We start from the raw sequence: 23504 nt of genomic DNA, 5'->3' as shown, positions 1-23504 counted from the left end.
GGCAGTCTCTTCTTCACACCAGCTGCTCACTCGCTGGCCTCTTCATCTATCTGCTCTCCTCTACTACCGCCAACTGTATCCCACTCTAAGCAAAGGGGCTCTCAGCAGGAGAAGACTGGGTATCAGGGTAAGTTCTGCAGCTTCACCCTGGTACAGTCTATCCTCTTGGTCCTGGGAATTCCAGAGTCTGCGCTAGACAGCCCCGCCGCCTCGATGATGCCCAGCACTCCTGCCTCAGCCACGCCAGACTGGTTGTTGGATTACCTGCTGCCCTGCTCGTCGAAGGTTCCTACCCAGTGTTTGTCAAAGACACTCACTGCTTCAGCACTCCAGTCCCCCTTTTCCCAAAGGAAGCAAACAATAAACTTTCTTGTTGTGTTCCAGACTCAGCAAATAATTAAACTTCCTGTTTTGTTTTAGAGTTTTTAAAAACTAATCCTTTTTGTTATGTTTCTGAGACAGTTAATTTAAGAACTGTGTTTTCTGTTCCTGAGTTGGCCTTCCCTGGCTTGGCCTGTATTTCTCTGACAGTTCAATCAAGAACTCTGTACCATGCTTCTGAGCTTGACAATTTAAGAGTTCTTTGTTTCTCGCAGTCTGTATGTTTTAAAAACTGTTACATGACCTCCAGAGACTCAGTGTTGTTTGTGTTTGTGTCTCCAAAGAGTGTTGCATCACCTGTTGCCAACCCAGAGTCTACTCTCCCACCTGCTCCAGTTAAGGGTTTTCAGGGTATAATGTTAAATGTTGAGTTTACATGACATATCGGAACATGTCCCAGTCTGTGATTAAAGTGCTGGTTGGGTTCTCTTACATTTTGAGAAAAGCCAGTTGATTGTAATCATAGATTAAAAAAAAAAAAAAAAAAAAAAGCTTTGTTGAGGCTGTAATTATATGCTCATTATAATTATTTCATCTGAAGGGCCAGATGCATGATAAAACAACAAAACTTGCTTTTGAGTTTTCCAACTAGGGTGGACCAGTCTAAGAGTGAGGCTTTCAAAAAAATGAAACTCTGTGTCTATGGTTGATTAATAAGCAGGAGTGGAAGCTACTCCTGCTCAGCCTGTTTTATTAAGAAATAAACAGTAAGTATGATTTGGGGTTTTTGATTTATTAAAACATAATCATCCTGTTGTAACCAAGTTTCTGTAAGGCAAAATAAATCACTATATTGATTAATTATTAAACCATTTACTAGCAGGGACTAGAGTTGGATGACTCAAGACCGGTCTTGGTCTCGAGTCCACTTTTACGTGGTCTTGGTCTTGTCTTGCTGTCTCAGAGCGACATAGTGGTCGGGAGATTTGGAGTCAACAGTATCCATGACACACAACGTAACGTTCGATAATGTGTCATGTGCAAAAGGATCAGCTGTAAGAGCCGTGCTTAGAGAGTGCTTTGTAGTGAATCAGAAGAGTCGACTCCTATTGAGCGAGAGCCAGCTCCTCACTTAATTTCCTTTCGCTGCTCAGCTCTCACACAGTGGCTCAGCTATGCTCCAATCTCTCCATATTGTGGCCAATCACATGCAAGGATATAGGATAATATCATTATGTGAAAAACAGAGAGGGTGAGAGACGCAACAGTCAAGTGGAGGTGCGTCTGTCCTCTCAGTAAGTGAGTGAGACAGTAGACAGCAGTGTAGAGGGCTGTGCGAGTGCATCGCAAAAACACATAAACATGCCTGACACCTGTAAACAAAGCAGCATCTGGCTGCAGTTTAAAGACTTTCTTGTCTCGGTCTCGTCTCGAGTTTGTCTTGGTCTTGTCTTATCTTGGTCTCGATACCCTCTGGTCTCAGTATTGTCTTGGTCTTGGTTTAGGCGGTCTTGACTACAAGTCTAGCAGGGACTGAGAAGAGAGAGGCCTAGTAGCATACATTTTCATTGCTATACAGATGATACCCAGCTCTATTGATATATATATATCAATGAAGCCAGATAGCACACCAACTAGTTAAACTGCAGGAATGTCTTAAAGACACAAAGACCTGGATGATTAAACTCTTTGAAAAGCCTTCAGCTGATCCAAAATGCTGCAGCAAGAGTACTGACAGGAACTGGAAAGAGAGAGCATATTTCTCCCATATTGCCTTCTCCTTTCTCTGTGTTTAATCTGTAATCAAATTTAAAATCCTGCTCCTCACATACAAGGTCTTGAATAATCATTCCCCATCTTAATGACCTTATTGTACCGTATCACCCCTGTCCAGCTCTTCATTCTCAGACTGCTGTTTTACTTGTGGTTCATAGAGCATTTAAAAGTAGAATGGGAGGCACAGCCTTCTTCAGCTTTCAGGCCCCTCTTCTATAGAACCAGCTCTCAGTTTGGATTCAGGACATAGACACCCTCTCTGCTATTAAAATTAGACCTAAAACTTTGATAAAGTGTATAATTAGGACTGGATCAGGTGACCCTGAATCCCCCCTTAGTTACACTGCCATGGGTGTTGGGTTCTAGGGGATTCCCATGATGCATTGACTGTTTCTTCTTCAGTCACCTTTCTCACTCACTATGTGTTTATACACCTCTCTGCATTTGATTATTAGCTATTAAACAATGAATAAATATTACCTACTCTGTTATTAGTAATTATGCCACAAATATCAAAGACAAATCCTTACATGGTTGAAACACATCCATGTAAGGATTTGTCTTATAATAATTTTCAGTTAGACCTAACAACATAAAAAAACTAAAGACCATGAGTTGATTTTTTTTTTTTTTTCCTGTCCCAGTTTCTCCAGTAATGTACAGCATTCAGTTGTTGATTATTTATCAAACATAAAAGTTAATTTCTAAAATTCTCACCCTTTTATTCTGCTTTAAAAAAAATTGTGGTTTATATTTCAAAACACTCTCGCCAAAAAAAAAAAAACTCCTGTGGAAATTCATATTAATTTTGTTTCATATATTTTTTCTCATTAATGCAGTTGTACTGTGTATTTTTCCAGCACATGTATTTGTTTCTGTTTTGTGCGCAGTCAGTTAGGTTGAGTTATTTATTACTTAATTTGCAGTCACTCTTCCTGTAGCAACATTTCTACGCAGTTTGTTATGCTTGGAGAGTTAAGTGGCTTCACAATAAAAAGACAATCCTCTGAAAATGGTTGGGTACAAGGCCTGGATTGAAAATGAGTGAAAAAGCAACCAGTGTCCAAAGAAAAGCTTTAAAAGACGTTGAGAAATCCTCAAGAGTTGTAAGTGGTTCCTTGGAAGCAAAATATAAACAATTCAGGGTGGATTAAGACAGTAATTAATAGAAAACACTGGTTATTATAAGTACTGCTACTTTCCCAGCATCCCCTTAATCTGAAGCACGTTATGACCCACCCATATCACATAAAATGAATTGCTGTGATGTTTTCTAAAAACCTTTTTAAGACACAAAACTAATTTATTTAAAGAACATTTGAAACACATTTACTCTTCGTGGCTCATCTCTCTGCAGGACCACTCAGAAGACCGTGTGTATTACAACCCGGCCTCTAATACAGAAAATACACACTGTGTTTTATATAAGTCATTTCTGCCAGTCAGGAGAAGACAAACTAAAGGATTCTGATTATGCTACTTTGACCTCAGACCTTTTGCTAAATTGATGTAAACAATGTCCACATGAACCACATATTCAGTTTATGTTCAAACAATCACATCAATATGAGTTTTTAAAAAAAAGTTACATTATTCAAAACATATGTACTTTTATCCAGCATCAGCCCATCAAAATGATGCCTCCTCTTCCAGAGATGTACAGATTAATAAACACTGAGACAAGCTCAGCAACTGGATATTTACAATGTTCCAATATGTGAGAGCTTTGTCTTTAAATAAATTACATGTTCAGAGCAACATCCATGCAAGCTTGAGGGCTAGCAATGAATTGGGAGTCCTGTATGATCAGGAGAGTGGCGACGACAGCCAAGTTTGGCACTACATGGAATCCATCCCACGTGAGAACGAGGAGGAAAAGCCGAGGCCCATTCCTCTCTGAGTGTGCGTCTGAGAGCGAGCCATCTCATACTGAACATCGAGGTTCCTGAACATCTCCTCCTGCTTCTGAAGCGTCTTCATCCCATCATCGTTCAGTGGTTTGGCAGCTTCCACCTCATCATCGTCCTGCAGAGACAAAACATTCGGTTTAAATTTGACGAGTTGTAGCTTAACAAAAAAAAAGTTGAAAGTTGTGGATTTGGTACAAAAAGCTGATAAAAATAACAGCTCTACTTACTTTAATACCCATCAGTTTGCGAAATTTAACATTTTGGTCCTTGTTTCCAAAGTTAAGCTTCTCCCACAACTCGGCTGTTTGGGACTTCTCCTTAGAAAACAAACCCAAAAGAAAACATGATAAATACGGCATCTTTTCAAAAGTTAAAGAAGAAGAAAATAAATAAATAAATAAATAAACCAGCTCTTACCCCATCCTTCTTTCCCTGCCATAGCATTTTCCTCTTCTTCTCCTGCTCTGCAAACTTCATCGGGTTTACAGCGGATGGGTTATAGTAGCTGGGAACAGCAATACCGGTCTCTGCCAGCGTCTTTGCTTGTAGGGCTGCCATCTGTGCCGCCATGGCAATCTGAGGTGTGACCTGCGTCCCAGAGGCCAGGAGAGCCGCGACATTGAGGGCAGGGTTTGAGACAGCTGCTGCAGCGGCTGCTGCTGCCAGGAAAAAAAACAAAAAAAACAAAACACACAGACCATCCTGATGAACTGAATCTTGACTTGTATGTATTATTATAGGGTCTACCTTACAATATAAAGCGCCTTGAGGCGACTGTTGTTGTGATTTGGCGCTATATAAATAAAACTGAATCGAAAAAAATTGAATTAAATCTACTCAGGCGCTAAAGTTTCTACTTTGTGCACAGTTAGCACTTCTCACCTGCAGCGATCTCCTGTTGTTGCTGCTGCTGTTTCTCAAACATTTCCTTCTCCTTCTGCTCCTGCAGTTTCTTTGCTCTCTCCAGCCTGAAAAGAAGAGTGGAGACCATTTTGGTTCAAATGAACAAAAGATCTCAACCTACACGTAAACCATAGTGGTAAAAAGACACCAGGACACTGTTCCAACTTAGAGTCATACTGTACACCACTAGGGGGAGTGATGATGCCACCAAAAAGGCCAGTGTGTTTAACCAGTGGCTCCATTTGCCTAACAAATAATAGATTCCCAGTTTAATCTCAGGAGGAGACTCAAATCGCTTTGGGGTTGCATCAGGAACCTAAGGAGCTGGTCTCACTTAATGAATTGAAGCCAATTTTAATTGACTTGGACGCAGTTACTTCAGGCTGACAATGCTGTTCCTGAATGTTATTGCCTGTGTTTCTGGCATTAGATGATTACTTTTGCCAAGCTATTGATTCTTTATTGACACTGAAGTTTAGAAATTTTGGTTGTTTCTGTTATTCTTATTGCCTGTACTATTTTGTGCAACTGTCTTTCTTTCCCAGGAAACTCTTGTAAAAAAAAAAAAAAAAAAAAAAAAAAAAGATTTTAAATCTCAAGAGTCTGGCAGCTGAGGACAAGTTTATCAGATAATGTAACTACCTTTGAGTTTCTGTATGTCGAACTCCATCATGACAGGATCCAGCAGGATTTAAACTCCATTTAATGTCTTCCTGTACATCTGATAGTGATCTGATGAATGTAACATATGTGTTAAATACTTGTGAATTTCACCCAAAACACCTTTTTTTTTTGATTAAATATGTCATTTTTGCATCTCGGTCTCCTGCCTGTGTGATCTGAGTCTGTGTGCGTTCATGTGTGTGTGCGCTGCGTGGTGACGTAGGCGCGTGCATGTGTGCCCCGGTCACAGCTCCTTTCAGCATGGCCGGAGGTAAGTCACTGCCACGTTGCTCTCTGCTAATTAAAGTTTGTTCAGAGCCCAAGCTGCAATGTAAATATAGCCGAACCGCAGCGTTTTTGTTTGTCATTAAGAGATTAATTCGGGGTAAGTTTTGTGGAGGGCGGAGTTCGCTAATATATGTTTTTAATGAGTTTTAGCCGAGAACGAAGCTGAAATGCTCGCATGCCAAGTTAGCCTGATCGCTAGCAGCTTGTGAGCGTACTCGCGGCAGTTTTTTTTTTTTAACAGCGTGCACTCTTCTTTCCTTCGTCAGGAGAGGTGCACTGGCAGACACGTGACACACACGCAGATCACATCCATATTTCTGTGTTGCAGGTATGGAGATGTTCTTATGTTTTGGAGATGCAGTCTTTCATTAATTGTTTTTATAAGTACAGTGTTGTACTGCCTGTTGCATGGCGATTATTAATATGATTGAACTTAAGTATAATGTTTGAATTGTAAGTACCAAAGTATTGGGTCCTGGTTATTGAATTGTATTTATCTGACTGTTTATTTGTTTTTCAGTGACATATTATTTATTTTGTGCTTTTTGTTTTTGAGGGCTTAAGTTAATGTTTTAAAACAATTTGCTGTATTTGATTTATTATATTATTGTAGTGTTAATGAAGCTGCAGTCACAGCTCCTTTCAGCATGGTCGGAGGAGAGGTGCACTGGCAGACACGTGACACACACGCAGATCACATCCATATTTCTGTGTTGCAGACGTACAGTAAAGAGCCAAAGACCCAGTACTGTCTCCTGCCTCTTACTTTCACGCCAGAACACAACGCAACGACAGCAGGCGTAACACTTGAACGGGTTACATGAAGCTAAAGCTTCTCTAAGCTCACTTTCTGCTACCAAAGTTAGCGCCTTTTGTTGGAATCATGAATGCTGAAACCAGCATTCATGATTCCATTTCAGCCTTTTATGAACAACATTAGTAAACATTAGTAAAAAGCGCAACATGAATGAGAAGCTTTACTGTAACCACAAACTGCGATATTAAACTTCCACCTGCGATTCAGTAACAAATGCCTTACTTATTGGGCTGGGCTTTAAATCTATTTTTTAATCACAGGTTTAAAGCCAATCATCAGCCGTTTTCTTACCTTCTTGCTAGGGCCTCTTGAGCATCCATGGCTGTGTTTCGGCCTCGGAAGGCGGGTGGACTAGGAGTCCTGCTTCGGCTCTTCCTGCGCACCTTTTCAGTCCTTTTCTTACGCTCCCTGGAGATAAAAAAGAAAACAAAAACAAAGTTAGTCAACAGACATACTCTTAATGACATGTAAAATCTAAGACAAAAGTTCAAAAGCACTTTATCGGCATGAGAAACGGTGTGATTTCAGCTGAGCCCACCTGCTCTTACTGCGACTTCTGCTATGGTGACGGTGTTTGGTCCTTGAACCCGAGCGAGACCTGGCCTTCTTCTTCTTGTCCCGGCTGCGTGATCTCGATCGCCGCTTGTCCCTACTTCTGCTGTGATGCCGTCTGAAAGCAACATTAATGACATGAAACAAATGCAGGCATTTCTGTATTTCTTGGCACGCTTTTCTTCTCAAAGTTCGATAAATGACTCAGGTCATCCAGAAGCTACAGCCAGCAATTCTAAACAATTTGCATTTTTCTTTGTCATAAGTATGGAGACCTGCTGCAGTCTTACTTTACTGAGCAGACTGACCTCTCTCTGGAGTGTGACCTGGACAGGCTCCGGCCCTTCGAAGACTTCCTGTCCTTGCGCCTGGAACGCTCCTCTCCGTTCTCTGCCGAAAGTCTCTCTTGGTCTTGCGGCTCATCTGTTTTTCTGTGTGATTTTGATGGCTTCTCGGAGTCCCTCTTTCGTGCCTGTTTTAAGAAGAAGTTGTCTCTTTCAGGAAAATAGTGCAACAAAAAGAGTTAGTACCATCGCTTAGACCATAAGGTATGTAATAAAATTGACAAGCTGAATAAAACCTTGTCATTTCAAACCCACTTCCATTAAATTACAAAATGTCATTCTTATAGAACTTAGAGAAGTGTAAGCGTGGGCAAACAGGAACCAGCAAGTTGTCATTTTATTCAATAGTGTATTCAATAAGCTAGGAGGAGGAAACACTTTGAGGAGATTTTTTTTTTCCAATTTGGTGACAAAAACTGAGAGCAAACCAAATTAGTTTGTGCCCGCTGAAAGGCTGATGTAGGTTCGGTCATCCAACTTACTCCTTACGCCCACACATTTGGATTCAATTTCAGTTTATTTAGATTAATTATGCCCATCCCCAGCTGCAAGAGATGCAACAGTTAATCCAACTTTCTACACATAATGTGTGACAAAGAGGAGTTTGAATGGCAGATAGTTACCTGTCCCAGTAGTAGGCATATTATTTTGCTATGTCAGCAGGGTCTTCTGTTCAGTCTCTTCGTGCGTTAGCACGCTGAGTATGATTTATTGTAGAAATGTTATCATGTGATCTCCACACAGGATTTAACAAAAAATAAAAAGGAGAAAAACTAGTCTTCACCATTTACAATGGTTACAAACAATGACAGATCACCAAGGACAAAAGCTTCCTTTGAGAAATCAGAGCACAACGAGGGTAAAAAAAAAGAAAAAGACCCTTTCCACGTGAGCAAGCCCATCGCCATTTATTTCACTTCTTCTTAATTTTGGCTATTATAATTTGTTTAACCTAAGAAAACATACTCACCTTGACTTAAAACTAACAAGGAATATAACTTAGGGTCCTTAAAAATCACATCAAATGTGTTTCTAACTATAGAAACAAAGGTATTAATTACCTCTTTACTCCTGCTGCGACTGCGTCTGTACTTTCTGTCACCTGTAAAAGACAGCAGAGCATATTTCAGATTAAATTAGTTTGTCTGACAAGATGATGAAGTATATGGCAAAGCCACTGTGTAAAGTATTTTCTGCAGGTAGTAGACCAGATTTCACATGTGTGATTAACTCTTAGCAAATTTGGTAATGTTGAGGCTAAATTGCCACCACTACTAGGGATCATCAGAAACTTTAGTTTATTGTTTTTGTTTTGTGCTGCCAATCTTTTTTTGTCTAGGTTACCTCTAAACTAGGAATGTAACAAAATTTTGTATTACAGCTCGAATACATGTTGCATTTTTTTTGTGCCGTTTGTGAACTGAATACTAACGTTTTCGGTCCCTGGAGCGTGACCTTGACCGTGAATGGTGGTGTTTGGAGCTTCTGGGGGACTTTGATGACTCCATATGCCTTTTTCTGTGATGAACTGGGGAGCCAGATCTGGTCAAGTCGACAGAGTCGTTGTCACTCGCCTGAAACAAACATGTGAAATCACAACAGGAACTAATTAGTGAAGTTCTTTGGAGTCAAGTGAATTTTATACAGCTGAAGAACTATTATCTACTATAACTCATGCCCTATGAGTAAAACTGAATCAGGGTTTTTGTTGAGTAGTAAAATGCATGTGGTTTTGGCATTTCACTAAAGTAAAAAACAAAACAGTAGAACTGTAATACAATAAAAGTACTTGATTACATAGGTAATTGCCCTCAAAAGCCTATCTGGAGCCATTAAAAACCCTCAAAATACAGCCAGGATTTTCTGTGATACTCAAAACATGCACAGGATGATCTGGACAGACAAATAGAGCTTCTGTTTGATGTATTAACGCCAATAAATACATTAGACATTGATTACGCAACACCAGTGTGCATAAAGTTCCCTTAATTAACAAAGATTTCCCTGTTATTCCGAAGGTTTTCGATAATCAAAATACATTTCAAAGGCAAGGCACAAATTAATTACAGTATTGGTTTTCCTTTTTCCAACAGCTTTAATAAGCAGGAAAGAAAGTGCTGAAATAAAGTGTTATGGCACTGCACTGGGTTAGAGTGCACTTCATGAACATTCACAAACAGATCCTAAATAATGCATGAATTTCACTTTCGATTAATCCTTCCAAATAATGCTCAAGGCTGATTACTATTGCATATAACACCTAATCTGTACACTGTTCAACATTACTTCTGCAGTAAGTCGCAGACATTAGTGCAGTTGCAGTAAGGAGGGAATGTAAGGCTGTGTAGTCCGCAGGCACGTTATTTTTATTTTAAGTATTGCTCAGCAGTTTTCAACATACTGTGGTGCCTATTTAACATCCTTCAATACTGCAGTATTACACTAAATGTCACGATATAATGGCTTTTATTGTGTGGCTCACGCAGACTAAAACAGAGCCGTTTTCAAAGTGCAGTCATTTCAGAAGATGAGACATACCATAGGTCACTGCAGTGTTAATTCATAGTTAGCTATATTACTCATTTGTGCTACTGTGTTGCTATTATATTGGATGAAATGTGCGGATTCTAGTGATCACATGAAATGAATAGCTAGTAACCCATCATGTAATCTACGCCAGCCAAATCTCTCCGTTTTCGTTCTTTATGCCTTCACCGCGGTGATATTTGGAGTAATTTTATCGTTAGCTCGACCGCTAAGCTAACACACGCTAGGCGCCATCTTTAACAGAAAAATATTATGAATACAACCGAAAACTTCCACTAAAACTACGAAGTGGCTATCAAACCCATGTACGTATGACATTACAATAACACGACAATACTTACCGACATTATATTGAAGTATAATATTTATGCCTAAATGCGATTTTCTTGTTGCCTTTGTGAACGAAGACGAAAAGGTAGAGAGGTAGCTAACTGCTGAGGCCCTTTGACTAGCTCAGCTAATCTAATCTGGGTTGCCAGTTGTAGCCTCTTGACTCCCTGATTCAGGTAAATGCCAAACTTAAGAAACGAACAACAACAATAATAATAATAATAATAATGATAATAATAATAATAATAATAATAATAATAATAATAATAATAATAATATATACTGTGACTGCAATACAAAATAAATAGTATAATACATGATATTACAGTAATACATAATTACTTTTATACAGTCATTGGTTATACACCCAGCAAACATTTATTACAAAAACATATCGTATTCTTATTATCCTTTTCGTCTTATTCTTTTTTAATTTGTTATATTTATTTATTTTGTTGTTATATTCTTAAAAAAATACACGTTTGTTGTAAAAACGTAAACATGGCCATATGAGTCCTAAAGTTTAAACCACTGCATGCGGCCGTAAATCATCAAACCTGGCAACACAAAAAACTCGCCGGATACTCCTGCAATGCCCCGCCTGTACGTATGTTTTATTTTATCCTCGATTTAGCCTTTCAGGCGTCTCTTAATCTCAGGTCAAATTAGCTTAAACATTTAAATGAGCCGTATTAGATCACAGACACATTGCATTAAACATTTTATAATAGATTACTGAGTGTCGCGTGGGATGCTACTGCTAAACTTACAGAAAGCTCTGGATTTTTACCTTTTACTGTAAGGACATTGTATCTGACAGGCAAAACTCTGGGAATCAACACCACAAACAACTCAATCCTAACAACCTACATCAACCCGCCAAATTCTAAAGCTAAATACGGTGACGTTATGTCGGCTCTCTCTGCTATAACTGTTTAAGTATTTCAGTAAACTGGTGAGTTACTGTCGGTTATATCTACTTAATAAAAAAGTCATTCCATTGTTTGTCGATATCGTCGTCTTATATTTTATTGTTATTTGTAAATCTCTGCTAAATAGCTAGCATTGGTATTATAACCTTATTAATGACAGCTAGCTGCTAGGCAAGTTAAGATATCCTCTCCCTTATCAGCTCCTGAAAATGGCGCTGTGGAGCGAAGTTGAACTTCTGACCAACGAAGATACAAATACAGTCCGTTTCGATGGTGTGTCCCGGGAGGAAAACAGCAGTGGCCTGTATCAGGTGGACACGTTGGTCAAAGTCTCCAGTGCTAATGAGGTGACTGATGTAAATATTTACCACACACTCATGCCAAGGGGTTTGTGGCAAAGACTTCTGGGCCTGTATTAGTGTTTTAAGCAAGGTTTAGTAAACCTGGGTTTTTACAGGTGCAGGCAGATCCCAATTTTACGTCGTCGAGCGGCTCAAACTGGAGTTTTATTGTTGCTGACAGGACAGTCATCCTGTTTGATCAGAGCTATCAGAGCATCCTCCTGCTTCTTAACTTTGGTGAGCATTAGATTATTTGTGTGGCTGTATAAAAATCAGCCATAAAAATGTCTTTAAAAATAGTTTTGAGGCATCTGTAAAGTATAAATAAAATACATTTTTAAAAAGTATAAATAAACAAAGGTTTTGTTTTTCAGAAACTGATGTGGACGCCATTGACGTGTGCCTGAAGGGAAAGTTTCTGGTAGTTTGTGAAAAAAATGGAAACCTTCATTTGATATACGTTCCGCAAAAGAGGATCCTCCTAACCCGGGTGTGTGTGGTTGTTTTCATCTTTAAGGCCTTAACTCTTATCCTGTCTAATCTTATCTAGTCGTATGCATGTCTGAATAATAAAGCTAAAGTATACAGGACAGTAGCAGCAGTAAAAACTAAACCCTGGTGATGCACAAAGTGTTACATCATTAACATGTTGTGTATCCTCTGAAATTGAAGGCTTTGGTTGAGAAACCAAATGGAGATAAGAAAACCTACCGCTATCTCATCATGGATGAAGACAAGACATCCTCAGGTGATATGAGAACAGTGACTTATGAGAAATTAACATGTCCTGGAAATACAAGTGGATGTAGAAGCAGTTCTCTAGCTGCCATGTCAGGTTTATGTTTGCTTGTTTGTTTTGTTTTTTTCATGTTGTGTGTTTATTATTGTCAGGAATGTACCACATGTTCCTTCTCATAAAGGATGGTTTTTTCCACATTACAAACCTTTCCTTGGCAAAGATTGAGTCAGGTATAAAAATTTGTGTCCCCCACATCTGCCAAGTTTTTGTTGTTGTTGTTGTTTTCAAAGCCATTGTTTGATCTCTGTCTTTTGTCATTCCAGCTATTGAAAAAATGGATGTTGGAGCTCTAAAGGAGGTAAGTTAAGGTCAAATCCTCTTTTTATGCACAAGCAATATTTTTTTTCTTTCAGCAATGCAGAAATAATCACATTTCTCTGTTTCAGCTCCAGTCTTTGATCAAGATAGATTTTTACTCCACCAAGGATTACCATGAGGAGGGTTGCAGCACAGCAGTGATGTTCAGTCTGGGCCATGAAGTCCATCTGATGATTGGGGTCAGTGTCCATCAGTGTCAAGTTTTATTAATTTGACTTCCAGCTACAATTCTGAGATAAGTGTTACATGATAAACGAAGCATATTGAAAGGATTTTAAGAAATGATAGTAACACCTTATGGTGTTTCGGATATGTTTTGGTCATTCTGTCCTGATGTCTGTATTTCATTTTACTTTTGGTCTCATACCAGCAAAGGTGGCACTTTTTTAATGGTAAATGACTCAAAGACTTTTCCAAATACTACAAGTATCAAACAATTTTTAATGGCAAGTTTACACTAGACATTTTATTAGGTACACCTTGCTAGGACTGGGTTGGACCCCTTTTGCTATCAGAGCTGCTTGAATTCTTTGCGGGACGGATTCAAAAAGATGCTGGAAACATTCCTCAGAAATCTGATCCATAGTGACATAATAATGTCACACAGTTGCTGAAAATTTTTCAGCTGGATATCCATGATGTGACTCTCCACCGCATATCAAAGGTGCTCTATAGAACTGAGCTCTGGTGAATAGGAGGCCATGTGCATACACTGAACTCATTGATCCTCATTTAGTAATATGTGCGTGTAAGGAGTCTTATGCTGCACAAAAAAACATTCACATCGGCCATGACTGTGTATATGTCTTTAAATCAGAGTCATTCTAAATCAGTTGCCTCGTGCTCAGTTTTGTCCGTGCATTTTAAATATTTGATAGTCCTCATAACATAAATCAAGTGTTTCATTATATCATGTAAAACAATATTTTCATCTTGACAGGGGGATAAAGAAAATGTTTTGACTCACTGGAGGATGGACCCTCATCAAGCTAAGATGTGCTTTGCTCAGACCGTCGACAGCAGCTTAATTCCAGGTAAGTGCTCTCAGTTCCCAAGTGTTGCATTACATTATGTTTTTTTTGGAAGTAGGACTGCAACGATTCATTGAGTAACTAGAATAATTAGATTCTAAAAAAAATTCTAAACACAACTTCTTTGCTTCGATGCTTCGTTTAGCACATGGCTCTGTAGGCTGCTGTTGCAATAAACAATGTAAACCTGAACATTTCACCCACATTTGTGACTAAAAACAGACCTGCAAATAGAAACTTATTTAGGAGCAGCGTGTGAATAAAAAGTGACAACATTAAGTTCACACAGTCCCCAGTTTGAAACAGAAACACTGATAATACAGCAGCAGTGATGACGGGCCACCACAGTTTAATGTGGTGCCGGAGTCTGTTTATACACCACGAAGAGCAAAGAGGCAGAGCTGTTACCAAGGTGGTGAGGCTCAGGTGGGGAGAAAGAAAACGTGTTTCTAGCATCCAAAACAGCAGCGCTGTTCCTGTGATCACCATTAAAACCTTTACTGGGAAAAAGCAAGTAGGAGTACTTCATCAACCTGATCAATAAACTCAGACGTGAAGAAAAGCAAACTTTGCTCCATCCACTGCCGTTTGTTTCACCGAGAAAAAAATCCATGGTTATAAAAGCAAAATGTTGAATCTAGGGCTGATTCAACAAGTGATGATTTTTAAGAGCTGTTTTTGTGTCTTTGCAGGTGTAAGGAAGATAGTGGTGGTGGATAACCTTTTGTACATCCTCGACACTGAGGTGAGATCCTGCTTGGTTAAAACAGTTTAAAACTTTTAGATCAATCAGAATTTGATTTTTGAAATCTATCCTGGATTATTTCTTGTGTCTCAGGATGTTCTGAGTCTTTGGGATCTGCACTTCCTTGTCATGATTCACTGTTGGCCAGAGCTCGCCGTTCATGACTTTCAGCTCACTGCAGAATGTGGCTCTGCCTCCATGGTGGCGTACGTATCACTGTTTTACAACGTACTGTAAACATGCACAGGGGCATTAAAACAGTTGAAAATTGAAAATGTTCATTCATGTGTGTATTACAGCCAAGATAAAGGCAGCATGAAGATGATCATGCTGACAAAGCAAGACAACAGTCAGGTAGAAGTACAAATCAATTTGAAGAAGCTTTAACGGATGATTTCCCAGAGTTCTACTCTGAACTCGTTATGTTGGGTTTGAATTTTTCAGATCAGCTCACTGCAAATACGATTCCTGCCCTCTATGACTGTTTGCTACTCTCTGGATGTTTCCTTTGTCTCCTGTCTCGTCCATACAAAAATAAACATGGTAAACAGTCAACACAAAGTGAAGCGTTACATTAATTTTGCTACTGCAATTTCTGTCTGTTGAGATTTCTTCATGTTAAAGTTGGTTGCCTTTTTTTTCTGTAATTCCAGGATGCATTTTATTTAGTCGAGGGGATTTGTGAGAACCCAGAGAGGTAGGATATATCTGAGCGACTTTTACTGTGATGATCGGCCTTTGTTTACTGTTCAAACATTAAACTTCTTTCTTGCTCTTCAAATAGTCGAAGAGAGCCAGTCGCTTCTGTGGTTGTTCGATCCTTCACAGAGGCTTTACCTGAAAACAGGTACCTAATTTAATTAAAGTTTATGACATTATAGTCTATATGATGTAATCTGACTTAATGTGACTACTCTTTATTTCTAGGCTGAGCAGGCTTCTTCACAAACACATGTTTGAAGAGGCTGAAAAGTTTGCCATCACATTTGAGCTGGATTTAGAGGTAATCGAGTTTGTATAACTACAAGCTTAGATTTGTGGTTTATAGATCATTATGAATTAAAAACAGATTTAATATTTTATGAAGAAGGTGGGAAGCATTGCATGGCTCTGAGAAATGATCTTACAGGTGCTCTTCAGTGCAGACCCTGATTAAGACTGAGAGTCGATACACATAAGTCTGTTGTCTGTGTGTTGGAGTTTTTTGTTAGTTTTTTTGTTTGTTTTGTCAGAGACTAAATTTAAACTATCACTTCAGCAGCTGGCATGATTGAAGATTGACTTGGTCATTTTTAAGTGGTTTTACTTGCACCACACAATATATTTAGCTGGATTTCTGAGGTTTTGGTTTTCCGTATCTATTATTGTCGCTTTAGATGAGTGATGCTTCTTATAGTATTTTGTCATCCTAATCAGTGCTGTATACAACAAGCACTCCTGTTTTTGTTCAGCTTGTCTATAAGGTGAAGCTTGACTTTGTGCTGGAGCAGCTGGCCTCTGCATCAGTGGGCGGTTATGGAGAGGATGTGTGGTCTGAACTGGTCGAAGAAGCCAAGACAAACCTGATGAAGATCACAGTGAGTATGATAACAGTACTGTCATCACTATGCCAGGCGAGTGGGCAGGTTGCATGGACACCCAAGTTTGTTAATGCAATATCCCCAGAATGAGGACGAAATTGGAGGCTGAAGGGTAGCACTGGCAGCTGCCAGCATTTTATTTATTTATTCTTTTTAATCTGATGTCAATTTACTGTCACAGAATATTCATATAATTACAGTAGGGGAAACAATTACTATTTGATCCCCTGCTGAGTTTGTGCGTTTGCAAAAAAGATATTACATAAAAGTTTTACATTGATTTTCATGTCATTGAGTGAAATAAGGATTTGATTCCCTACAGCCCAGCCAGAGTTCTGATTTCCTGTGTCAGTCAGTTGATTTCAAATACACTTATGTGTGTAAATGGAAGAAATATAAAGCTGTATATAAGCTCCATGGAAGGTTTTACCTCATGATGTGAGAATAATTGCGAGAAAGGTGATCAATCTGCCCGAAACTACATGGGAGCAGCAGGAAGTGGTGTAATCAGATGAAACCAAACTAAAGCTCTTGGGCATGAACTTGAACCACCTTGTTTGAACAGAAATACTGAGTGTGACCCAAAGAATACCATCTCCACAGTCAAGCACGGAAGTGGAAACAAAACATACCACCATTGCAGCAATGGCATGGCTAAAGAAGAAGCACATTAAGGTCATTCAGTGGCCTAGCTAAACCTGCTGAGGGCGCTGAAACAAGAAACCTAAAGGATTTAGAGAGTTTCTGTAAAGAGGAGTGGGCCAAAATCCCTAATTCTGTGTGGAAGGCCTGGTGACCAACAACAAGAAACATCTTAACTGCTGTGCTTCCTAACAAGGGCTTATTTTGGTTAGAGATTTAATACATATTTCACTCAGTAACATGCAAATTAAAGTACATTTTTATGTAATGTGTTTATCCTGGATGTTTGGTTGATATTCTGTCTCTATCCATTAAATGAAACTATAATAAAAATGACAGACTGCTCATTTCTTGAGTAGTTATTGAGTAGCAACTGTTTATTTATATATATATCTTTTCACGTGGTCTAGGATGAGCAGTATGTGGTGGAATACTGCCTCAAGGCTCCATGGCCGACCTTTGAGACAGCAGAGAAGATGCTAAACCATGCTGCCACGCGATACTCCTCTTTACAGATCCAAGAGGCCTTGGCCAGACTGGCCACCTTCTGCAGCCTCCACAGCGTGGAAAAATTCAAGTAAAATCAATGTCTTAGTGTCCAATTCTGAATTATTTTGTTATACAGAGTTTGTTTGTTTGTTTTAGTACATTTTTGAGTGGTTTTAGTTTGTTACTTTACCATCCACAGTGGAATTGCCTGGATTGAGTTTCTGAACAGCACTGATGATCTCGGAGACATCCTGTGCCATCTAAGAGAAGGAGACATGAAGGGTGCACAGCTTCTTTGGCTCAGATATGAGGTAATTATAATATCACCACATTTATATGTGTAGAAACTTTTCACACATCAATAGAAAACAGCAGTTATTGTTTCAGGAATGGCGTTAAGGTGTGTTGTGATGTTTTGTGACAGGGCCAGATTGCAACCAAGTTCAGTGAGAGCAGCCTTGAAGCCATCCTCAGTGCCATCCCAGAGGACCTGCCTTCACAGGATCTCTGTCCGTGGTTCAAGACAGTTTTTATTCCCTTTGTGAGGAGAGTGTTACCACAAGGACAGGTGGGAAACAGTCCTGCATTCCTAAATACTATTGTCTCTAACATATAGTGGTATGTTTAATAAAGACACTGCCTCCATATCCTTACAGAGAATCCTGGCAAAGTGGCTCGAGCAGAAAGCAAGAAATCTGGAGCTAACAGAAAAGGTAAAGACAAAAGGATATTGATCTGAAATGATTAAATAAAATTAAATCCACAACTTTCGAGACCTCTAATTTAAATGAGTTCTTTTATGGACTTATTTGTATAAACTGGGAAACGTATTTCAGCTTTATCTTATTATGTTGTTAAGTGGACAGAGATATTCTCAGAATAGGCCTTTGGTGGTGTCTTACCTAAGAGAAGTCTTGCACTAAATGCACATTATTTGTTTTCAGCGTGCTTGGCCTCAGAATGGCTTGGACCTGGCTGTGCTTGGACTGCCCTCTTTATGGACATGGATGAAATCTGTAGGTTTTTGCTTTGTTTTTAGGCTCTACCAGTTTCAATAAAATGCAGCTTAATTAATATGATGTTATGTTTAATTTCCCGATAATGTTTTGATTGATTGTTTTTTTGTTTGTTTGTTTCTTTTGTTTTTTAAGGATAACAGTAATTGTGTAGAAGAGGTGGAAAACCTCAAATGCCTGGTATCCAACCTACGTCAGCTGCTGGACCTACATCAGAAATACAACTGCTCACTTTCCCTTTCGGTCTTTGAAAAGGTTTGTCTGTTTTTTTTTAATACCGATACCACCATCGGTTGCTGTGTCTGGGTGCTTACTGCGTTATCTTCTGTCACGATTTCAAAGAGGACTGTGTGGAGTGTGGCATTTTTCATGCTGGACAAAGTGCCGGCTCCGGAGCTAATCGCCGCCACAGTGGAAAACAGCATCAGGCCGTACACTGAAGAACACAAGATTCCTTTTGATGAACTACTTCTGCAATACATCAAGGTAAAACTCCATTACAGCCTCACGCACATGAGGAACTCACACTAGTTTATCAAATACTCAATGGTGTTTGTGTTTCTCCCCCTAATCTTCACTAGGATTTGCTGGAACGCTGCAGTTCTCAGACCACAACACTTTTCACTGAATGGGAAGCTAAAGCAGTGGCCGTACTCGGCTGCATGACTGACACTGATGTAGGTGACTGTTACCGTTAAGTGCTACACAACGAGACAATTAATGTGCAAAAATATTTGAGTGAAAACTCAGCCTAGCAGCCGGTGGGAACTGTAAAATCTCGCATCATGGTTTTCTCTTCCAGCTGATGGTTGATGCCGTGCTGGAGATCATGCAGAAGGCTGTGGTACCGTGGAGTAACGTGGTGGAAAAACTGGTCCAGCAGTACCTAGAGATGGATGGACCAAAGTATGATTGTATCATTGTCTCCTTCAAGTACCTTTAACCTCCTAAGACCCGAACTCTTTCATGGCATGCATTTTTAACTTCTCTTTGCTATTTGTGCTGATTAGGACCTGATGAATGTAAAAACAAAGATTTATCTTTTTACCTGACTTTGCTTTACAAGGGCCTGATATCCACATATGAGGACATTGGTTTTAAATTTCAATACAACAGTGGCAGTATAATGTCTTCGTAAGTGGATATCAGGCCCTTGTAGAGCAAAATTTGGTATTGTGGTCTAGACAAGCCAAAATGTGATGTCTACATATGTAGGATACCAGGTCCTAGGAGGTTAATGTGAGACACTGAATAAAATCCTGTTGTTTTTTTTAAAGACAGGAGCTGTTAAAGGAGAGCTACCGTCTGATGGAGATTAGGAAACTTCTCAGGGGATACGGCATCCGCAACTTCAACCTGTCTAACAGCACCCAAATAATGGTATGTACGGACTGCTCTATGTAACATGCAGCTTACTACCTGTAAAATAACCTCAGTTTTTCCCCAGACACTGATTAGATACATCCTCAAGCAAGACTTGCCAATGTCCTTAGAAGACTCGTTGACGTTAGCTGAGGCGTACAAACTGCCAACATCCCAGATAAATTACCTGTATGTCATCCACCTCATAGGCCAAGGCAAGGTATGTGAATCCTCACAGGAGTTTTTAATCGCATCTTACTGACTAATTTTGCTTTTCTTTGTTCCTGATATGTTTGTATTGTACTTCTTTTTTGCAGACTGAGGAAATCTTGACTCTCCTGAAGAAGCTGCCCTCTGCAGAGGCAGAGTGTGTGATTGAGCGTCTCACATCGTGGGCCAGGATGCAGCTGGAGGACAAAGAACACATATCTGATGAGGTACAGAAGGGAAGACGTCACCTTTGTGGAAGTGCATTTTATGCTTATTTATTTTTAAGGTTCAGTTAAAGTGTTGCATTGCAAAATAATTTTACGAACTGTAAGTCATTCTAGCTGAACTTTCCTTCGTAAACATTGTAAATTTCTTTTGTGTCTGCATAACCTTATAACCAAAACCTTAAAATTGCAGCAGGAAACATTGGAGGATGTCATGATAACCCCATATTCATTTGGTTTGAATTTGAATTTCCTCTTTGATAGCACAAGAAACATCAGATGGTGATAGCTCAGGTGATGGTGGAGACTCTGAAATACCTGCATATAATCCAAAAACGTAAGTAATATACTTCCCTCATTCCTCTCAGCTCCAGCTCTTTGGCTGACTGATGGAAGTTTCAGAAAAGTCTCTGTCAGCTAAAATTGTTTAAAACGATGTGACACTGTTTTTTTTTTTTTGGAAAGATACACAATAAATGTGCACCTGAATATTCAGGACTGAACCCAGCCCTCATGTTTTATTGCAGATGATGCTCTAAAAAGCGTAGAGTGTGAGAACAACCTCGTCATGTTCAAGGCGATCTCCCACCTGCAGGTGAGCTTCATTTAACAAATGTTTTTCAGCATTACTAAATCTGTTATTTGATTTTGTTTTAAACTCCAGTCTTTCTGTATTTCTCTTCTTAAGGAGGACTTTGATATTTTTTTCACTCCCTCCAACTATGAGGATCCAAACATTCGAAAACAGATCCAGGAACATCACATCACAGCCTACGAAAACACCCGTGGCCGCCGTTCATGTAAGGGGAAGGCCATGACAACTCCAGTTGTGGCTAACGATCCAGATGGCAAGACCAAGACGATCTCCACAGAAGCTGGTTTGCGCCGTCTGGGGAGGCAGCTGCAGCGCACCGAGCAGGAGCTCTGGTCCGACTTGGCCTTGAGAGCTCTGAAAGTGGGCAAAGTCGACAAGGCGCTCAAGATCCTGAGGTTTGCATGTAGAAACTGACAGAGCCAGCTTTTTTGTTTGGTCTCTAAAAACAAAAAAACTGGTGCATTATTTAAAGATTTAAAACTTGCTTATAGTCATATTTGCACGGTCTCTCTATGTTTTTAGTGAGCTGTATGAGCACCACTATAACAGCAGCACAGGGAAGGTTTTGTTTACTGCTGCCAAGATGTTATGCCATATGCTGGAGGCGGATGTCCCCATGGTGCTTCCTGATGACATGGATTTGCCAGCAGTGATTCATGATCTGGCTTGTCAGGCTATCACTGTGTGTCATTCAGGTAAAGAACACATGCAAGTATCACAAATGTTCAACAGTATTTTACACAGGTGAAAGTTGCACTAAAATGACTCAACCGTGGATTTATAGCTTTACTGTGAAATAGATTTTGCTGTAAAAAGTGAATACATGCGAAATTTCAAAGTTTGGCAGGATTTTTTTCCTCTAACTATCGTAAAACAAATAAAAAAGATATAGATGCCACTTATCTTTGTCTGGTCTTTTTAAAGCAGCTGCCTTTCCTCAGGCCAACAGAGTGAAAATATATTTGACAGAGATGGGTTTTTTACCCTCAGCCAACAAAGGCTGGTGGGGTTTTGTGGTCACTCTGCTATATGAGTCGGCGAGCAGGTGACAAAGACACCTACATTTTTAAATGTGATAAACCAGAATGAAGGAAAGTAGCAGGTCCAAAATGCTATCATATGTGTATCTACTCGAGGCTGAGGGATACCACTGCCTGTCAGTAGTCTTTTGTTTTTTATGACATTTTACGATGTGTTGATGTGTGTTTATGACCATTACAGAGGAGGCGTTCATATTTTACATCAAAGTGTTAAATTATGTGTGACTACTCTTAAAGCCAAAACCTCAGGCTTCAGCCTGCTCTGAATGCTAAATGACTCTGTATGATGTCACTGAGAGCAGATGGCACATGCACTTTTTGATATCCTCTGTTTGTGAGGGGCAGCTAATCACAAAATTAACTTAAAGAGAGAGTCGAGATGTAAAAAAACATCTAGAAGAAGGAATATTTTCACCTGGTCTAAGTGAGCATAACATGTCTTATTCCCCTTACTTTTTCATATAATTTGGAAGTTTGCAAATTCCTGAGGTTTATCTTGTATTAACTGTTACAGATCTTCTCCTGGATTGTCTGGAGCTTTGCAAATGCACACGGATTGCTATGGATGTCTATCATCAGTGTCAGTTATCAGACAACTATGGCTTCATCGTCAAGGTCAGTATCTTCCTACCTATCATCCAGTAGAACAAAGAAAATATTTCAGATGTTTAAACTGAAACTTTTCACGACTTGATGAAAAACAATATTGGTTTGTTTTGAATTTGATGACAGCAACATGTCTCAAAAGGAGGAGGATGTAACAAAAGGCTTAACAGCAACAGGCCAGTAACAAGATTTTCTGTAAAAAGAGTTTCGTAGGCAGAGTTTGTCAGAAGTAAAGATGGGGAGAGGTTCACCAATCTGCAAAATCTGTCTATTTTCAGAATAATGTTCCTCAAGACTTGGAACATTTTAATCTTCTTCAGGGCATAATATGATCAAAAGGTTAACTGGAGAAATTGCACAAGGGACATTCTGTCACTGCATGATCTCAGGAACACTTGGAGAAATCACTGTCTGTGAGCAAATTTTACTGCCATCCACAACGGTTAAAACTCCGTTTTTCAGAAACTCTGCCTTCCTCTGGGCCAAAGCTCATTTAAAATGGACCAAGAAAAGGTGGAACTGTTCTGCGATCTGCATCTCTGAGGGTATTGAGGTGCTATGGAATTGTCAGCTTCCATATCTGAAAAGGCACCATTAATCCTGGAAGGTATATAAAGATTTTCAAATGACGTGCTCCCATATGTAAGAGGGACTTACATATTTCAGTGAAACAATGCTAAACTGCATACTGGAGCTTTTACAACAGCATGGCTTGACAGTAGAAGTTGCAGGTGCAGAACTGGTCTGCCTGTAGTCTAGACATTTGACCAGCTGGAAACATTTGGCACATCATGAAATAAAAAAAATACAACAAACCAGATTGCTGAGCAGCTAGAATCCTATATGAGACAAGAATGGGACAGCATTCCTCTACAAGAAATCCAGCAGCCGGTCTCTTGAGATCGCCGATGCTTATAGAGTGCTACACTGTGGTAAACATGGCCTTGTACCAAGATGTTTTGTATTACTGAAATCAAATTCAAAACGAACTCATATTTTCCATGAAATTATACTTTTTCTCAGTTTAAACATTTCATATGTTTTCTGTGCGATTTGAATGACATCTGGGTTCGTGAGATTTGAAGATCATTGCATTCGGGTTTTACTTATATTTTACACAAAC

At 39.4% G+C, this 23504-nt stretch overlaps 2 protein-coding genes across 7 annotated transcripts in view; one reads left to right on the top strand and one right to left on the bottom strand.

Moving 5' to 3' along the window:
• Window positions 1–3172: 3172 nt before the first annotated feature.
• Window positions 3173–10605, bottom strand: rsrc2 (arginine/serine-rich coiled-coil 2). Of its 6 annotated transcripts, none has more exons than XM_005473403.2 (11): window positions 10463–10605; window positions 9007–9148; window positions 8636–8676; window positions 7539–7702; window positions 7217–7348; window positions 6970–7086; window positions 5553–5642; window positions 4890–4975; window positions 4425–4666; window positions 4235–4324; window positions 3173–4122 (listed from the first exon to the last, which is right to left on the bottom strand). In XM_005473403.2, exons 1-11 carry the CDS (start codon window positions 10466–10468, stop codon window positions 3937–3939), a joined length of 1296 nt encoding a protein of 431 aa, XP_005473460.1. In that variant the 5' UTR covers window positions 10469–10605; the 3' UTR covers window positions 3173–3936. The 6 variants fall into 6 exon arrangements, with proteins under 6 accessions (XP_005473460.1, XP_005473461.1, XP_005473462.1 ...); XM_005473404.2 differs by having other exon boundaries at window positions 4425–4663; XM_005473405.2 differs by having other exon boundaries at window positions 4425–4660.
• Window positions 10606–11109: 504 nt separating this feature from the next.
• Window positions 11110–23504, top strand: part of kntc1 (kinetochore associated 1) — a 29210-nt gene continuing 16815 nt past the window's right edge. The window contains exons 1-34 of the mRNA XM_005473402.4: window positions 11110–11406; window positions 11584–11730; window positions 11841–11961; window positions 12099–12214; window positions 12397–12472; window positions 12616–12693; window positions 12787–12821; window positions 12910–13020; window positions 13782–13875; window positions 14565–14617; window positions 14711–14823; window positions 14917–14971; window positions 15062–15160; window positions 15271–15314; window positions 15402–15464; window positions 15545–15620; window positions 16069–16194; window positions 17250–17416; window positions 17528–17639; window positions 17753–17896; window positions 17985–18041; window positions 18273–18344; window positions 18480–18599; window positions 18687–18830; window positions 18926–19021; window positions 19147–19250; window positions 19622–19724; window positions 19792–19926; window positions 20024–20143; window positions 20405–20477; window positions 20668–20735; window positions 20829–21130; window positions 21258–21430; window positions 22290–22390. Of these exons, the coding sequence (XP_005473459.1) occupies window positions 11593–11730; window positions 11841–11961; window positions 12099–12214; window positions 12397–12472; window positions 12616–12693; window positions 12787–12821; window positions 12910–13020; window positions 13782–13875; window positions 14565–14617; window positions 14711–14823; window positions 14917–14971; window positions 15062–15160; window positions 15271–15314; window positions 15402–15464; window positions 15545–15620; window positions 16069–16194; window positions 17250–17416; window positions 17528–17639; window positions 17753–17896; window positions 17985–18041; window positions 18273–18344; window positions 18480–18599; window positions 18687–18830; window positions 18926–19021; window positions 19147–19250; window positions 19622–19724; window positions 19792–19926; window positions 20024–20143; window positions 20405–20477; window positions 20668–20735; window positions 20829–21130; window positions 21258–21430; window positions 22290–22390 (3489 nt within the window). The 5' untranslated portion in view covers window positions 11110–11406; window positions 11584–11592. The remainder of the gene's footprint in view (window positions 11407–11583; window positions 11731–11840; window positions 11962–12098; window positions 12215–12396; window positions 12473–12615; window positions 12694–12786; window positions 12822–12909; window positions 13021–13781; window positions 13876–14564; window positions 14618–14710; window positions 14824–14916; window positions 14972–15061; window positions 15161–15270; window positions 15315–15401; window positions 15465–15544; window positions 15621–16068; window positions 16195–17249; window positions 17417–17527; window positions 17640–17752; window positions 17897–17984; window positions 18042–18272; window positions 18345–18479; window positions 18600–18686; window positions 18831–18925; window positions 19022–19146; window positions 19251–19621; window positions 19725–19791; window positions 19927–20023; window positions 20144–20404; window positions 20478–20667; window positions 20736–20828; window positions 21131–21257; window positions 21431–22289; window positions 22391–23504) is intronic.

Source organism: Oreochromis niloticus, linkage group LG12 (assembly GCF_001858045.2).
Source record: "Oreochromis niloticus isolate F11D_XX linkage group LG12, O_niloticus_UMD_NMBU, whole genome shotgun sequence".
Classification (NCBI taxonomy): domain Eukaryota; kingdom Metazoa; phylum Chordata; class Actinopteri; order Cichliformes; family Cichlidae; genus Oreochromis; species Oreochromis niloticus.
The sequence above is the reverse complement of the archived record's forward strand: the minus strand, read 5'-3'. Positions and strand labels throughout refer to the sequence as shown.

Coding starts and splice junctions, on each gene's coding strand:
- rsrc2 (XM_005473403.2), bottom strand. Junction 4,667..4,889: donor ACAACAGGAGATCGCTGCAG/GTGAGAAGTGCT, acceptor TTTTCCTGGCAG/CAGCAGCCGCTGCAGCAGCT. Junction 4,123..4,234: donor GCAAACTGATGGGTATTAAA/GTAAGTAGAGCT, acceptor TTGTCTCTGCAG/GACGATGATGAGGTGGAAGC.